Source organism: Branchiostoma lanceolatum, chromosome 5 (genome assembly GCF_035083965.1).
Source record: "Branchiostoma lanceolatum isolate klBraLanc5 chromosome 5, klBraLanc5.hap2, whole genome shotgun sequence".
Lineage (NCBI taxonomy): Eukaryota > Metazoa > Chordata > Leptocardii > Amphioxiformes > Branchiostomatidae > Branchiostoma > Branchiostoma lanceolatum.
The window spans coordinates 20,727,829-20,746,719 of NC_089726.1; the positions used below are offsets into that span (position 1 = coordinate 20,727,829).

The 18,891-nt window shown below is 42.6% G+C and overlaps 1 protein-coding gene across 1 annotated transcript; it reads right to left on the bottom strand.

The window, feature by feature from the left end:
- Positions 1-209: 209 nt before the first annotated feature.
- On the bottom strand, positions 210-17,526 carry LOC136435951 (uncharacterized). The gene is made up of 12 exons (XM_066429662.1): positions 17,449-17,526; positions 14,683-14,873; positions 11,493-11,736; positions 10,339-10,529; positions 9,611-9,763; positions 8,553-8,697; positions 7,883-8,038; positions 5,710-5,877; positions 4,222-4,322; positions 2,659-2,794; positions 1,237-1,348; positions 210-564 (listed from the first exon to the last, which is right to left on the bottom strand). Exons 1-12 carry the CDS (start codon positions 17,492-17,494, stop codon positions 513-515), a joined length of 1,695 nt encoding a protein of 564 aa, XP_066285759.1. The 5' UTR covers positions 17,495-17,526; the 3' UTR covers positions 210-512.
- Positions 17,527-18,891: the final 1,365 nt, after the last annotated feature.

An 18,891-nucleotide genomic window follows, 5' to 3' on the forward strand; every position in this document is an offset into this window, starting at 1 on the left:
AACAAACACACATACATATACACGGCCTGCTGCAATACTGTAGGAAAACGTCAGCTTAATCATTTTCGAACTTGACCTTTGTTTTTTTGCAACTGCTACTCACCTTCCGAATATCATGAAGATCTACTCACAGCTTCTCCGGTTAATCTGTTGACCTACATACACACCCGCACAACAGCCATTCCGCTATGACACAGACAAAAGCATAATCTCCTTGGCGAAGGTAATAACTTTATTTCAAAATCGCAGTGTTGCCACTGAATGAAAAATCAATGTACAATGATGAAAATTCACTAAAAAGATACATGCAGTGACTGCGCCGTTTTGCGATCGAATTGCGATATTCTTTAAAGCTAGCAAATGTGACAAATGGGCACCAATTGACACCGGTTTGCGCCACTTTGCGCAATTTGGCGTAGAAGAGCGAGATATCTTATGAACTGTGGACTAAATGCTAGAATACAATGACTCCGTCCTGGAATGCTTGGCTCATCTTCAGTCGCATCTCACGATCACTGATTTTCTTTCATGGGGAGCGAGTTGGCAGATGCATCCGCCAGGCGTCTGTGTGAAAGACAACGTCACGTGAGTATGTATTAGAACCTTCCAATGATAAATTGAAATTCTCAGTAAAAAAAAAGAAAGTGATCTCGAATCAGTTTAGCTCAAATTACTCAATTAACAGATGAGCTAATCTTCCACTGGTCGTGACAGAGAAGACAGAAGCTATATGCAGTATTCACAGGTTCATTGTACCGGGGAAATTCCCCTAGCTCTTTTTGACAAGCACAATGAACAGTGGACCACGGCTTAACGTCCCGCCCTAGCTATAGGGACTGTGACCCTTTCCAGTAGCGTGCATGTCGGGTGAGCAACACAGCCGGGATCGAACCCGGGGCTTCTAGTTCCAGAGGCAAGATCGCTAACCACTGGACTGCACACGCTACTAAGTGTTGTCACATAGACATATACATAAATATTTTTCAATGTAAAGTAACAATAATTGTTAGTAGTAATACCTAGCTGCACTGGAAATTGAACAAGTAAGATTTGCCCAGAAGGAGATAACAGATGGCAATCGAAACATTGGCTCGTTTTTTATATATGCCCCTGTTAATAAAAAAAATTGTTAGTCAGTCATTCACCAGCCTGATGAAACTATTCACGGATACACGTAACTATGACTTGATTCAGTGTCAATTATAGATTAGAAAAAAAAGAACGGATCGTACTTACTTGGTGTACACGAACCACGCTACAGCAGCCAGGGCGGCGGAGAAGGCCATGCCGCCCAGTAGACTGAGGACCACCGGCAACGCCAGGCTGGGCCCACTGCTACTAGCAGCTTCTAGGATATTTAAAAAAAATACTTAGTGTGTAGTTTTTATATTTTGGCCTGACATAATCAAACATTAGAAAAATCTAATAATTTTTCAGAGGTCACGACCGAACTGCCTGCCTACGTGCTCAGGCCAGAACCTGGCCCCTTGCTTTCCAGGAGGATCCTCCATGTAGTCCTGTCCCTTGCCCTAGCCTCCGCTTCCCGACTGTTTAAGCCCGTGTCCTTCACAATTTGGTCTTTCCATCTCTTCGGTGGTCTTCCCCGGGGTCTGGGGGTGGCGAACTCCTGGCTGTAGGCTTTGTACACTAGTGTTTGTGGGGGTCGTCTTATGACGTGACCAAACCACCTCAGCCTTCTCGTCTGTACCGAACTACATACCAAATATTATGAAAACACCAAAACACAAACAAGCAAACAAAAAACAAGCCTTAAGCTTCTTGATACACAACCGGGAGTGCATACAGGTATTTACAAACCAGCACAGAGGAAAACATAATCTCCATTTCCATGGAGGCAATAAACTGAACCACGTAAAAACTTGTTCTCAATGAAATGTCCAAAATGCTGGCACCAGTCTTACCTATCAGACATAAGCCAAATTACAGGCACCACTATTACTACCTTTTTTTCCTTTTCCCGCAACACGTATGTTTTAGGAATAATGCACCGCTACATTAGTATCAGTTAATGGTTTGAAAGAAATTAAAGCCACGAATGGGATTTCTCCCCTTTATAATAAAATTAGCTGGTACATGTGAATACATGGAAAATTTAACAAAGCAGCCTTAAAAGTCTGGTAGCTACTGTCAATGTTTTTGTCTTTCTGTCTTTTTCAAAAGTGGCTAGCCTCTAGCTTCTACCAGGCTCTAGAGGTGGCTGGAAAGAGTAGAAATTGGCCAAATAGACGGACAAACATGCAAGAGGAGTTAGTCTGCCATAGGGGTATAGTTCGTTGATGGCATATTGGACCCTCCTTCCGTAGCCGACTCCCTTAGCATACTATTCTACAATTTTTCCAGCCATCCGCGGAGCCTGGAGCTAGCTAGCGTCCGTTACTGTCTAAGTAAGACGACCGTGAAAGTTATATTAGCCACATATAAGATAAGACATTTTTTCTGCCTCTCACCCAACTGAAAATAATAATTCCAAGTGATGACTGTAACATTAGTCATCGTTGTTTGATGCTTTCTTCTTTTATTTACTTGACATGGTCTATGAAAGCTGTCCAGTTTTCGAATGACCGTACGTACGTTCTCTTACTTCTAAAAACTTAGCCCGAAACTACAAGTCATTTCAAAGAAAGTCGGATTACTTACCTTTAATACTAGAGAGAGTCAGAAATCCGGCTCTGTCAAATCCTCCGGGTCTTTCATTGAAAAACGAAAGCCTCTCTGTGCAGTACCCTCTCATCCTACCAGTGAACATCACCAGGCGTGAGTCGTGCCGATGGAACTGTGACACAAAAAGGCATACATTGTGTTATCGGTGCACACCCCGAAGTGCGCGACAAAAAAGTGACGGAAAGGTTAGAGGGGCTGGGTTTGAGTTTAGATTTCTCATAATGTGCTTCGAACTGATATTAGATACTAGCATGGCTGAAAAGCGTATGAATGGGTGTGTTTTGGGTGAAAATTGCGTTTCGATCTGAGCCTTACTTCCGGATATCCATCCGCGTTGATGGTGAAATGTCCGTTGGCCCGAGATTGACCTTTGTTGCGTTCTGTGGGTTATGCTGACATGCCTCGCGCCGTGGATGATTAAAGAAATCTAAGTACAATGTACTAGAATTTTCTTCATAATTGACTCGACTGTACGCTAGGTTTTTCTCTTTCTGACAACGTCAGTCGTTTCTACCCAGAAATTTTTTCCTACGAGTTTTATCCTACACAAAAGTGCCAAAATTTGACCATCGTTTTTGACGTGAAAATTATGTTTTTGTCTCCTGATTTACCAAAATTAGAGAGATGAAGAAACATAACTCAGCTGGTCCTATAGCGGAAGGGATAGGCTTTCATCCCATACACAGTTGATTTACTTCGGAATACTTCCCTGGAAGAGACAGTACCTAGACTCGAGGGTGCGCAGCCTCCAATTGAAACCCCAAATAAACTGGGGTGTGCTCCCTTATCTATAACCACACACTCATTGACAAAGAACATGAAGGATTTGGCGGTTAATACAAAGGATAATTGTAAGTGGGATAAATGTATACACATAGTATTAGTAGTAAAATAATATGATGGTTCAACTGTTTCATCAGGCTGGTGAGTCAAAGGAAACTTCTTTACTAATATAAAGAAACTTTATTCAATGTTTACAACATCGCAGGCTGAGACAGCCTGAATTGCGTTGCAATTCACAATTCTTACAGCAACAACACGTCATCATTTCATAATAAGATTAAATGTTAAAATTACACAGTATCACCGATCGAAGGTACAAATGACACGAATCATCTCAAATCTGCTACCAATCTAAGAGAACATCGTATACATATACTACGCTCTCAAAAGGAATTTACCTGCCAGCTTTTTGGCAGTCCGCCTGGCTGCGTTGCTCGTGGTAATGATAAATGAATAGATAAATAAATAATGACTGTAGCTACTTATCGCCACTAGGTGACGTGATACCAGGCAATAACCAGGACGAGAGGAGGGAGATAAAAACTCAGTCACGTTTGGCACCGCATTTTCCTCACAGCAGCGCCGCCTTGCGGCAAGCATCAGCTCTAGTCATTAGTATTGTGATGAAGGTACCTTGTAGACATAGACCAGTGCAATGGCCTAATGGGTGCGGGAATGAACTTTGACTTGACCTAGTGGACAAATGAAACGTTAGCCAGGAACTTTGCTATCTGAGATAACCTATCACTGACTCACCCTTCCTAACACCCTACACGATATGGTACCGGGCGCTCCCTCCACATTAAACGGTTCGGGAAGATACAGATGTTGCATGTCCTCAAGTGGATCGTAGGTTCCTGTGTGGAATACAATAGATGCGATGAAGAATTTCCTCAGCAGCGTTACCAGCACATATTCATTGTTTTATCTTTTGTACCCAGCTTGCTATTTAAAAGTATCCGTCGGTTAATAGCATTATCGTTATCATTAACCTGGGATGTTGAAGGCCAAAGAAAACCTGGTTGGACAACATCAAGACATGGACTGGCCTGAGCGCTACACAACTGATCAGAGAGGCCGAGGACAGAACAGGATGGGCACGGATCATTGCGGCTGGCTGTCATGACGCCCCTACGACCACTGAGGTCATGGGTCATGAGTGAGTGAGTGAGGGATGTTGAAAGTATTCGACAAAACGATCATAAGCAGACTCAAAATGAACTTCGATTGTAGATTAGTAAGGCTAATCCTTGTAGCAATATCTCTTTTGAACTGGCTCAATGTATTTTTTTCTGTCTATGTAAGGTCAAAGTCTTAAGCCCCTGTTATATATAGCCGACCATGGCCTCTCGACCTTCTGCTCCAGACCATGTGTCTTGAGCAAGATCATCTGTGATTGTGTCTGCCAGTCTTTCAAAATAGTCTGCGCCAGCAGCCTGTGAATTTCATTTGAAAGTAGCTTGGAAAGACATATTTGGATGCGATAAAAAAAAAAAGGGCAAGCTCGAGATAGAGTAGGTTAGAATTCAGGCGTACTGGAGCAAAAATGTTTCTATCTATATGATTTCGAGGCTACTCCCAACCCAGGACATACCATGCGTTTGGTTGGGCAATGATAGGGAGCAAAGTAGAAACTTACAAACTTGTGGACGTACCGACTGATAAGTATCTAATACCAGCCCAGGAAAGGACAAAAAATAGTCATGCCTTTAAGTGTCAGAGTTATCAACCAAGGATTGATGTGTTCAAAAATTCGTATTTTCTGAGAACCAAAGTAGAATGAAACTCGTTGCCATCGAGTACAGTAGTAGCTTACTAAATAGCTTTAAAAAACAGTTGCAGTCAGATGTACAAAGAGTAGATGTGACAGGCCGTTCAGTGTTATATAACCAGCTGCTGTCGGGCCTCGTGCCTGCGAAGCTGGTGCTCTTTTGTTTGTTTTTACGTCGTTTTTGGATATACATGGACGACGTGGCACTGCACTCAAGTTTTTCATAACTTATTTCAACAGTGCCACGTACAGAAAACAATATACCCATTTCTACACCTGGGTGGAGTGAGGAAAGTCATGTAAAGTGCCTTTCCCAAGGGCACAACATCGGTGATGTCTGGGGATTCGAACCCGGGACCGCTTGGTTTTGGGGCGAACACCCTGCCGTAACGCCACACGAATGACCAAACAAATGGCGATTATACCGGCTATATAGATACAGATACAGAAGGTTCTGAGATAAGTAGTCTTACCGATCATGTTCAGACTCCATGATCCTGGAGAAGCCAGGGTGACGTTGACCACGCCGTGAGGCTTGACGGTGTGCACGGTCAGGGTGACGTTGTCCTTGGCCTGAAAATTCTCACCCAGCGTTCCTGTCATCTGAAACCCTGGCTCAGCCGGAAACTCAGACATAGGATCTGGTGAAGGTAGGTGAAGAAATTGTTTTATGTTTGAATCTTAATCTTACGTCCTGTATTGTGTTGTGAGCAGGGGTAACATTTTCTAAGCCAAGCATAATTTTATTGCACAACAATTGTATGAGGTAGAATTCATGGCAACTAACATGGATTATCAATAACTTTCTATACATGTACTAGTGTAGTAAACTAACATTATTACGCAATATATGATATAATGGAATACTACGATTTACATAGCTCTGACACGGCTTCTTTTTGTATATCATTAAATGTATATGTTTCTGAACAATACACATCGATTCTCAGTATTTCTATGCTCGTTGAAATTGTAAAACAATTGTTTTGAATTGGTTATCACCAAGATCGAAGGTTGCATTAATTTTCGAATATGTTACACGTTTATCAATTGAATATGTTTCCAAAATATTGGCGTCCACATATGGTTTAAACAAATATTTTGGAAACCATGTCCATTGGTAATCCAGCCAGGTTATTGTAAAACGGCGGTGTCGTATTTTCTTTTTTACATATAGAGTCAGAACATTCGGCGTCACTGGACAAATTAAAAAAAAAAAGACTTGGACACCAAACCAGACTTATTTTGCGAGAGTAATAAAACAAACCATCCAACGAAACATGACCTATGTACGTGCAGGACAAGTTTACGCCCAGTTTGAGTTACGTCCACATATGCCAAAGACTGTTCTCATTAGCAATAAGGAACGTCTTAAGTATGATCCTTAGCCATCTCCCTATATTATACAAAATTATGAAAAAGGTTTACGTCCAGCGACATAACAGAAAAAAAACCTGAGCCAGTAACAAGTTGCACGGAAGCGTCATGCATGACGTATTTCATATGTAATTCGACACCGCGTAGTTTATTATGCGACCCCCGCACCGGAGGTTAATTTCTGCATGTCAAAACGTGATGTCCATGCGTTTACCACATGAACGCCACGTGCAGCGCATGTCGATGAAATTCACAGATTACCATTGTTTTCTTCCATCGCATCAAGCAAGCAGGGGTGTCAAACATAGTGATTTTACTATCATTTGTAGACTATTTTCGACAGTTTATGTGCATTTTTCTGGTCTATGTTCTTCACGCATAGCGCTAGAAGGGAAAATACTGAAGTGGACGATAAAAGGTAAGCCTAGCAAAATTCTGCATCATAAACATCAATATAAATACATGCTCACATGGCGTTAAACAGGCGGAGAAAAACTTACAGACCATGCATTTTCATTTTAGAAGAGCTGATATTTCTGCTCATGGGTAATATTTAGCTCTGTCCGCGTGGTTTTAAGATAAATACGTTTTGAATCAGACGTTAATTGGTCATTTTACGTTACATCAGGGTTTGACAACTATCTGTCAACAGAAACGGGGGGCGCCACAGACTCTCTGAAACTAATAGTCCACTGTTTACAAAGACACGTGTCCTGTCTGCATAACGTGACGTCACAGAATCAGTGGACTGCTCATCCCTTGACAAGTATTGGAGTCGAATTATTGTGTCGAAAATTACAGTTCAACGTTTATCCAGTGCTTACCTTTAAAAAGTAACGGTTATTGGCTACAAATGTGCTACATGTTAGCACATTACATTGCACGAAATGGCCTCGGATCCTGACGTATCCTGAAGTACCCCGACGTAAACCGGAACCTAAGATCTGGAAGAATCCGAACGGATCAGGGGTCGTATATTTCTCTGCAGGCCAATGGGCATCCAAATATTGGGACTCAAATATGCAAGTGGTACTTTGAGTCCCAATATCTGGAATCCCGTTAGCCTGCTGATATATATACGGCCCCGGATCCGTTCGGATTCTTCCGGATCTTAGGTTCCGGATCACGTCAGGATACGTAAGGATCCGAGGCCATTTCGTGCAGTGGGCAACAGAATACGTACACTTTTAGACAGATAAGCCGAAGAGGCTCGGTGGGCGTCACTTAACCGCCAGGGAAAGTCGTGTAAAGTGCCTTTACCGCACGTACCTTTATTGCATGTTTCCTTATGACCGGTGAGATCCTCCACCATCCTGGTCAAGGCGTCCGTGGTCTTCTTCAGGAAGTCCAGCCTCTCATCAGTGATGGTCATGGAGTCATCGGTGGTCAGGCTGTCCCATTCCTTCTCTCTTCCTCTGAATATTACTGCAGTGGAAGAGTAATGCAACAGAATGCAACCAGAAACCACACCGCCCCTCTCGGCACAGATGATAGAATTATGAAGACACTGAAAAGTTTAAAATAACCACCAAACTTAAATTTCTTCCCAAATGGAAATCAACCCGATTTCGGTGCACGTTTTTGTGGGATTTCACGCGTTGCAATCTATGCAAAGTACAGATAGGGGATATAAGCACTAACACTAAATGTTCTGAATTCACCCGTCAAAAACTTTAAACAATGAAAAAGAATTTAGCCCAAATCAAGTCCAAATGTCCACAATGATATTCTTAAAACATGACAGGCACATATACCACAGCATTTCACCTTAGAGGGCCAAAATGTACCACGAAAGATGACATGCCTTCATTGTAACATAGGCTTATCATAGGCTCGAAACAACCTGGGCCTCACTTTGGTGCATGACCCCGAGCTGACCCCGGGAAATTCAAAATTGCCGCCGTAATTGGCAAAAGGTCTATCATCAAAATATACTTACTTGTGTCAGTGAGGAACAAGGCCTTCACCTCTGGTATTACTTCATAGAACGCTTTGATGTCAACATCCGTCAGACCGCTGTATAGTTGCCATAGGGGGTCTTGCTTTAGTTCGTCCGTTATACTCGTGAACGGAAGGGTCAAACCCTGTTGAAAGACGACAACTGTTAGTGCCTTAGAGTTTTCTTTTGACAGAACAAGTAATGTCTCAGCTGCTGATGTTTTGGTGTCTCTCAGACACCTTCCTCAGAGCTTCTAAATGGAGTGCTGATTCAGCAGGCGAGACATCACTGATCGTGTAAAAGGGAAACTCTAAAGTCATATTTTCTTTAGACCTAACGAAAGTATTTTCGGGAAATCTGTTGGTCTTTACTAATAAAATGGTACGACTTGTCACATTTAACAAAATACAAGTAGAAAGGCGTGCAAAGGCTTTGCGCGTCTAACTCCATACTTTGTTAATAGGAATCTAGTGAGGATGTCCTACAGGCAATGAGTTTCACTCTGTGATAGTTCTTGGAAAAAGCTTTTGAACACTTTAAATTTATCTTGGGTTGGCAACTCTGGATTGCCACCCGGCTATGCAGAAATGTGAGCCTGAAGTTTCGAGGGGGTCACATCAGCAAAAAACTACCTATGCGGCTCCGACTGTCTTCGGCCCCCTTTCCACTAGACGACGATCGCTGATCGACCATTGAGGAGCCAATCTTGTATGTTTGCCCCCTTGACGTCATAATTGGGATATGATGCACGTTGTAAAATTATGGTTTTAAAGACAACAAAACCTAAAGAACGTATTTTTTGTTCATCAAATGAATAAAATTCGTTGAGTGACCTTTCAAATCTTGGTCTCTTGGCAGTCGCAACGTCTAGTTGAAAGGAAGTGTTACTGAGGGTTCATTGTGGTGTGAAAGTCAGTTGACTTTTGGGGATTAGTCTGTTCTATATAATTTGTCTGTTGGTTGCATCAGCGTGTTTGTTGCCACGTAACATAACCAGCTGCCGCCATGTACCTGCAAATCTGACTACAGAATAAATAAACTATCAAATTGTAACTCACACGTCTCTTGAACTGCGGGCTGCCCGCTTCATCGAACTTGCTGTTAAAAGCAGCCGCGAGGGATGAGTCGTAATCCCGAGAGACGACGGCAAGGAAATTCCCCCTGTAGCTGTCAGCTTGGATGGCGTTAGCAGAGTCCACCAATCCGGGTACCTATGATATTATGATAATGATAAAATGGTTTATTGGTCAAAAATTACCCGTGCAATTGCAGCCAGTGCTGAATTGCTGCAGGGTTAATTACAACCACATAATGCAGACCAGATACATATTTTCTCCACACTTGCACTTATTTATAGTTATGTTGACCCCTTGACATGCCCACATCTCGACCTCTATGAAAAGCGCCCTTGATGGCCGAATGGAGCATTTTTCGAGAATAAATACAGGTACAGACAAACAAACGCGTTAGGTACGTGTAGAGATGACACTAAGGTGGTAAAATTGATTGTAGATGCCCAATTGGTAAGTCAGATAGGTATACCAGCTCAGTCCTTACCACACTAGTATTACATTGTGCCCTTCTTGAATAAAAAAAAAAAAAAACTGTAATAGCAAGTTTTCGTCGCTTCAAATTTTTTTAGAACGCGTATGGTGTCTTTTTCAAATATTTGCGCATCTTGCTTTTTTGCGCATGTTTTTTCGTCTTCGCGTATGAAATTTGTGATTGCATCCAAAAATATACTTACTGTGGCCTACAACGAGTCAAAAGAATGATGTGAACGCACCGTTTTGAAGGCATCTTCGTCGGGAATGTTTTGAGCTCCCGGAGTGTTGTTGAAGTTTAGGAGACTGTCCAGGACGATGAACTGGATGTCTTTAGTTCCTATGTCACTGCTGTTCATGAAAGGTACGAGGATGTCGGTCACAAACGCCCGGGCTCCGCAGGCTAGCGTATCGCAGGGGGTGATCTGTAGATCTGCAACGTGGAAAGAAACATTATGTTACTAGCTGGAGATTATAGATTATATATACATGCATTGCAAACACACACACTCACACACACACTCACACACACACAACCACACACACACACACACACATACACATACACACACGTACGCAAATACACACACAGAAATACAAACACACATACACACACGTACGCAGAGACACGCACACAAACACACACTCACACACACACTAACACACACACACAACCACACACAAACACACACAGACACATACACACACGTACGCAAAGACGCGCACACACAAACACAAACACACACACATATACATACACACACATACACACACGTACGCAAAGACTCGCCCACAAACACACACACACACATACACACACGTACGCAAATACACACACAGAAATACAAACAAACACACATACACACACGTACGCAAAGACACGCACACAAACACACACACACACACACACTCACGCACACACACAAACACATACAGACACATACACACACGTACGCAAAGACACGCACTCACAAACACACACACACACACACACATACATACATGCACATACACACACGTACCCAAAGACACGCACACAAACACACACATACACACACGTACGCAAAGACACGCACACAGACACACACACACACACACACACACACACACACACACACATACACACGTACGCAAATACTCACACAAACACACACACACGGGTACAGATTCGCATGACCGTCTGACGGAACCAGTCAGGGTAATTCTGACTGGTTCACATTGCGCTGCAGCTATAGTTGTCGCTGCTTGTAACTGCGGTCCTAAGTATTTACATATCTACATGCGGCTTAAACGTGCGAGTCTGTGTCTGTGTGCGTGTGTCTGTTTATATTCTAAGGATAGGACAATATGTCCTCGTTTACTTTCAAGTGTTGCATTTCTTAAGGAGACCACTTGCCTCTTTCGTTGTTCGCGGAAAAGTCGGTGGCGACGAAGCCTACGCTGTAGTCCTGCAGGCAGGGCTGTGAGGTGATGAGGCGGGCGGTCTCCAGCAGGGCGGCCAGCCCGGAACCGTTGTCCTCCACGCCGGACATCTCGTACGGACTCTCGTAGTCGGCGATCAGCATTATGGGCTTGTCCCGTGGCGACATGAACAACCGACCCGGCCAAAGTCCGATCACATTCACGCCAATATAAGTCTCCTGTATAAGATCAATGGGTGGAGTTAGAACGATTGACGGAATGCTTTTAGAAATGTCTCTGAAAAAGAAGCCGAACCCAATAAGTTAGAACTTAGTTTCAGGGGTAAAGACTAGCCTCTCCCAAGCTCCAGAGGAGGATGGAAAGAGTAGAAACTGGCCAAATAGACAGAAAAACATGAAAGAGGAGTTAGTCTGCTATAGGGGTACAGTTTTCCGCTATAAATGGATGGCATATTGGACCCTCTCTCCGTAGCCAACTCCCTTAGCATAATATTCACTCTATAAGGCCAATTTCGACTATTTTTCCAGCCATCCCGCGGGGCCTGGTAGAGGCTAAGTAAAGACTACAGTAGTCATGTTATACTGTTCATCATTGTCTGTCTGTCCTCTCCGTGTTACACGTACTTGTACATATACTTGCAAGGCACTTAACACAAAATTCCTCACTTCACTCAGGTGTAAATGAATACCTAGCTTTGTCTAGGGACGTCCCTCGGATAGGACGTTAAATGGAGGTCCCGTGTTTGAGGAGAGCCACACCTTGAGCACGTAAAAGAACCCACCGCATCTTTCGAAAAAGAATAGGGGCATGCCCCGGTATGAGTGGCTCAAAACTTTCCGGTCTAAATGGGGTAGGGAATTTCCCGAGTAGCCTTCGTAACCCCTGCTTCTCCTAATGGGTCAGTGAAGTCATGCTTGTCTTGAGCATTGATGTTTCCGGCCTAGGGTGAAGAGATGCTGCTACAGTAACACTTGAGCCGCCTTTCTTCGTAAATCGATGGCAACATCAGGCTCTGATGAATTGATTAAAAAAAAAAAAATTAGCCTACGGGCAGGAATTTTCTTTAAAACTGCCCCAACAGGCTACATACTAGATACTATAACTAGATTAAATACTAGTTGGGATTGTATTCTTGAAAAAGATAGATGGTATTTCTCTCTTCGTTCTGTTGAGGTAACCTCCTTCAGCATGATGAAGATTTCGGGGGAGGTCTACTACTGCGGGTTGAAACGTTTCCTGTACGAGATTGCCAGAGTTAGAATGAGGAACAAATGTCTGGTTATTCGGCACCTTAACAGCTCGACCCCTGTGTACTAGCGGCTATTAAAACGTTTTGGTGCCAAGCCTAGGTCTCTTTCTAGACGTTTTGCCGTCAAGATGAAGCCTAGCTTTATCTCTTACTTTAATTCTAACTCAGCCCTAATCCTAACTCTAAACTCTAACTATAATCATGACTCTAGTCGTCCTATATGTCATCATACCTCTCCAAGCACTGGGTCCGACTGGTTTTGACATGTTTTTATCCGTTTTTGTGTGGCTTTCTACTTTGTCGTTTTTTGTTGTTGTTGTTTTCTTCTTTATAACCCACGTGTGTGTGTGTGGGGGGGGGGGGATAGAGACAGTGAAAACATGATAAAGCAGAAAGCCCGATAAAATGCCTAAAATCATGCCAAAAACCAACCGGTTCCATCACTCCCTGCTTGGCGACAAGTCAAAATGGTTCAGATCGGCTAGAGGTCGATTTATTCATATGCTGAAACGTCCTTATGCCAGATTGAAAAGTTCCCCAACGGGATAATTGGTTCAAGTACTAGGTACTAGATCTTTTTGCTAGAATATATACAATTGGCTCATGGCTAATAAAATAGGTCCTTATATATATGACGTTGGGGATCCAGGACATAGTTTGAATGTGTCCATTTAGCGTGTATTTGTTTTGCTGTATAATCTGCACTACGGAATGGTTAATGAGTGACCCGTTGTATCATTAGCAATACAGCGAATAGGTGACGTATTGAGCGTGTTACCAGAACGTTAAGTGATTAGCAAACGTTAGGTAAACGTCCCACATGTAAAGATATCTATTATGTAGTTTCCATAAAGCTGTTTCCAATGAAACTCAGTACTTCTTTTTATCACCTTTTTGGCCATATATTTTTTTGTGTATATAAATATCAAACGTTTTATGATGGTGGTAGACCACCATGCACAATCAACATGATTCGCGATTGTCATACTTAAATACGTATTTGGACCTCACTACCTTGTGGTGTAGCCATTTACATTCTTTACCAGACGATTTTCCCCGTCGCGACTGTCGTCTCTTAAACGGTCGTCGCCATTTCGTACGGTCGTGGCCATATCGCTGATCGCTTGATACCATATTTGAGCGTTTTTTAACATTTGGGAGAGTGTGTGGTCTCACGAGATGCAATTAGGCCATGTTGATTTGATTATATGGATAACATTTTCTGGGACCCCGAAACTGATGCGAGCATGCGAAAGAAAAAAAAAAAATTGGCAAAACGTTGCCTGTACTATGAAATCTACGTGATCAGGAAGGATGAACAAACTTTTCATGCGAGTATAGTACGCAGAAATATTCTATATTACAGGTTCTTCATTTTTGTTCTATCTTTCAAGATGTCTTCTTAGAGTCTGGAATTGACTATAGCATTCTACGAAATTAGTATCCATATTCCAAAATCCTTTTTTTGTTTGCAATTTACAGCATGTTTTTTCTCTTTTCGCAGCTGCTTTTTGGCATTTACAGTATTGCCGAAAAGTTCTTTAATTTTTTTGTAAACGGCCGAAAATTGATGCGCGCGTGCATGTCGTCCATACAATCAAATAACGGCCTTCCTTATCTAAGGTATACGTATGGTAATGTCATAAATGGTAAAAAAAAGGTAGAGAAAAAAAGTGACATCCCCGGGTTCAAACCCGTACCAAAAAGCCACACCTTATGCAACTACGCCAACTACGCATTACAGTGCTGACAGGGCATGCTAGTGCACTGGAAGTAACGACGCGTACAAAAAATGGTAATACACATAAAAGGCAACGTCAGTTTATGAAAGGAAAATTAGCGTCACTGTTATTTAAGTGGACGTTGTGAAGTCGAGAATTTTCTTTTTGCAAGCTATATCAAAAGAATACCTCACCCCGTTATGCTGCAGGCCAAAAGATTGCCTGGCGACTTGCATGTTGTAGCCTTTAAACGTGTCGTAGATGAAGTTCTCCGCTGTGATCAGGCCGTCCGGGTTGGTGACGTGGTGCCGGGGAGTCGTGAAGTGGTCGGTCAGCAGACTCCGCAGGTTCTCCCGCGACGTCTCCGGCTTGGCGGCCTCCAGACCTGACGGGTTCGACAAACATATTATAGGATTCATTTGCTCAGATTTTAAAGGTTTTGAGTTCAAAGCCCAAGCAGGCGCCACTGTACCCTTATGCTGTACCCTTACACATACGAAGCATGTACATACCGTAACATAAAAAAAACTGTGTTATGTCTTAGGATGGTTACTTGTACTCTCCAAGCAGAGGATGGGTTCTGGCAGGTTTTTGTTGGTTACCTGATTATGCGATACAAACATTAAAAAAAAAACATTTATATTACGTCGATGAAGGTTAGACATGTAGGTAATAAAGTAAGCCAGATAACGGTTACTCGAGCAGACGGATAGATTTTGAAAACAGTCAGTCATTGCGTTGCAGGTTGACGGTGACCAGTCAGTGAGCAGTCAGTGACCAGTCAGCGACCAGTCAGTGAGCAGTCAGTGAGTAGTCAGTGAGCAGTCAGTGAGCAGTCAGTGACCAGTCAGTGACCGGTCAGTGACCAGTCAGTGACCAGTCAGTGACCAGTCAGTGACCAGGCAGTGACCAGTCAGTGACCAGGCAGTGACCAGTCAGTGACCAGTCAGTGACCAGTCAGTGACCAGTCAGTGACCAGTCAGTGACCAGTCAGTGACCAGTCAGTGACCAGTCACTGTCGAAAGGTAGTGGATGCTACCTGTAACGTCTGACGGTTTTCAAAACCCTTCCAGTTGATTAACTGTCACCTTGCGTCATTTGAAAATTAAATTCGAGCTGAAATGTTTACCATAGATTGTAATACCTGAATGTTTTAAGCTTCATTACATGTAAAAAGGGAACAGAATTACTCATGCTAAATCTGGTTTTGTTGGTTTTCATTTTTTCTTTGCAATAGCAGTGAAGACAGACGCCCCTTATTGTCAACTATTGTCAACTATGACCTATTTCACAGTTGTGCTTGTTTACTAAGTAAAGGCTTGTTGTTACGTAATCTCCAAGCAGATGGACGATGTCGAATTGTGTTTGTGATCGAATAGGTCTTGTTGAAACATTGTTTCGTTCTTCAAGTAATGCGTTCATTCGATTCGCCATTAAAACATGAAGCTCCTCCCCAAAGAGCACGACCTGAATAGACACCCTTGCTTATCCAGGTCGCGCTCCGCTAAAGCACATTCGGGATATCCCAAACCTGCAATCTTGGCTCGCGACGTGTTCTGGATATCCAGAAAGTGCTTCGGAGCAGGTTTGGGATAAGAATCGTGTTTGGGAAGCAACAGGGGCGTAGAGAACAATGTAAAATCGCACCACCCAAAAGTCGTACCAAACGCTGTGACTCATTTAAACAAGCCGAACGCTCTTATCTGTTTAACGAGCAGCTTTGAAGTGCTACACTGGAGTCTGTAATACATGACTGAACTAAATGACGCGCTGTAGTAAAGGAATTCAATATGACACACCTGCAATGGAGAACAGCACTAGAAGTGAGAGGATCGTCTTGGCCATGTTTCTTACACCTTTGCGGCGAAGACTAAGTGTAATGTAGAATACTTAATGTCACCGAGGACTCTGTTATCTGAACGGCGCAGGGATGTACACAAGGACGGGAGAACTGTGTCAATAGTTTTTGATAAGGAATCTCAGCTTGTTACTGATTACCTCGTTTGTGATCACGCCTTACTTAACTGTTCGTCTTTCTAACTATCATCATCCGACTACGCAGTTTAGACGGTGTTTCTAGCTAGATATGCAGAAGATATGCAGAAATAAGGAATATTGGTTTGTGAAAAAAAAGTTGTAAAACTTGTGACTGGACAAGGTAAATATCTGTCTATAATGATTTGCAAATCCCGCCCTCTTACGGTTACATGGGTTGAGTGTATACAGGGTAAGTTATTAAGTAGGACATCACTTTTTTTACTTGACTGTTCACGAAGGAAAAAAGGGCCATGCAGATGAATATGTGTAAGTATTTATCATTTAATAGCTATTTGCATTGAGAGGATCTAGGAAGAAGAGTAAGAATGGAGAGGAAAAAAAAACTAGCAAAAAACAACATGTTTATGTTTCCCTTCTATTAAAGTAAACATAACAAGTGTGTTAATGCAACCATCTAGGATTGTAATGGGAGAATGTCAATCATGTATCTTCAGCAATGTCTCACGATCACTGATTTTCCTCCATGGGCAACGAGCTAGCAAATGCAAAATAACGAATATAGCACATGGACGTAACGTCTTTATGGAGCATTTCTTCGTTCTTTAAGAGATCGAGGCGGTTTTTTTTCGCTATGGGGTTCGCTAGGAACAGAGTGTGAAAACCTACTACCCCAAATTCGTATAAACGCTATGAAAAAGACTTAGTTATACAAGGAAAATGCTCATATCTGTTTAACGAATATGTATGAAGTGTTAAACTGGAATACGACTGAATAAATCGCACCACAACATGCTGTAGGCCCAATTTACATACAATTTTTCGGAGTCGACTCGTGGCTGCGAGTGAGGAACTTAAATTTGGGCTGCTCAAGTGAAGTTTTACTATCATATACTAGAGAACTCTACTTGAGTGGCCTAGCGTGCGTAAATCTGGCCATAGTAAAGGAATTCTGTATGACACACCTGCAATGGAGACCAGCACTAGAAGTGAGAGGATCATCGTGGCCATATTTCCAACACCTTTGCGCAGACTAGTTGTACTAAAGACTACTAAATGACGGCGAGGTCTCCTCTGGTGAGGACTCTGCTATCTGAACGGTGTACGACCGTACGTAAGGACGGGGGAACTGTGTCAATAGTTTTTGATAAGGAATCTCAGCTTGTCACTGATTACTTTGCTTGTGATCACGCCTTACACAACTGTTCGTCCCTCTATAGCTAAATATTATCTTCCGACAACGACGCAGTTTAAGCGATGTTTCTTGATTTGCAGAACGTTCACGGGAACCTTGAACAGTGGCTGGTGAAAGACAAAAGATGACAAAATTTGCAAGTTAAACCACGTAGCTAGTGTGTCGTGATTGGACAAGACAAATATCTGTTTATTGTTTGATGTCTATCATGGTTTGCAAACCCCGCCCTCAAATAAACCTTTAGATGGAGTGTATACAGGGTTAGTTATTAAATAGGGCAGCGCTTTTTATAGTTAATTGCTGGTTGGGAAAAGGGCCATGTAGATTATGTGTTAGTGTTTACCTGACGCTATCTAAACCCAACACAAAATGTTAGGACGTTTTCATGATGACTTCGGTCGATAACACATCCAAATATATTGTAATGTATTGTGTATATCCCATGAGATGCCTGTGGACATTGTGCCCATGGGAAATACACTTAACACGAATTTCCTCACCTCACTTAGGTGAAAATGAGTAACTGGCCTCGGTTAGGGACGTCCATCGGATAGGACGTTAAATTAAAGCCCCGTGTTTGTAATTGAGGAGAGCCACACCTCGAGCACATAAAGAGGCCATCACACTTATCGAAAAGAGTTGGGTTCATTCCCCGTTTTAGCGGATCAAATAAATTTGTCTGAATATGCAGATTGCACTGTTCAGTACCAACGCCATGAGGTAGCTGTGTTGCACCCCTTGAAGGTCTCATTCCTGTGTTAGGCTGTTCCATTGGAATCAACGATGAAATACGCAACTTTATGATTAAAAATCTAGAAAAAAAATGATGGAGTCGTTTTACTTTATGTTGGAAGCACACGTGTTCGTCATGTAGCAAAGAAAGATTCACCCAAAACTAACCGTGACAACGATATTTATCACATTTTAAACTGCAGGTACCTACTATCCGCACGGGGCCGCTGTTGTACCGTCAGCGCCGACCGCAGCACTCCTAGAAAAATGCGTCTCGCTCGTATCCTATCGCTCGAATGACGAAACTTTCCTACCTAATCCTGACAGTTATAAACAAGCTTTCATCTCAAATTCTTCTTATATCAGGTCGGGCCGATAAAAGGCAATTCATGATTTACCAAAACACACGCCTCTTATGCCCGGTTATTGTTTTTGGACGGATTCTTTGTCAATAGTTTTTGATAAGGCCCCAATTTCACTG

What these genes read in the sequence shown, in the direction of transcription:
- LOC136435951 (XM_066429662.1), bottom strand. Translation starts at nt 17,494, where the DNA reads ATGGCCACGATGATCCTCTCACTTCTAGTGCTGGTCTCCATTGCAG. An exon ending in ACGAAGATGCCTTCAAAACG is followed by an intron (nt 9,764 to 10,338) that starts GTGCGTTCACAT and finishes ATAATATCATAG; the next exon opens with GTACCCGGATTGGTGGACTC. An exon ending in GCGTGGTTCGTGTACACCAA is followed by an intron (nt 565 to 1,236) that starts GTAAGTACGATC and finishes TCTTTCACACAG; the next exon opens with ACGCCTGGCGGATGCATCTG.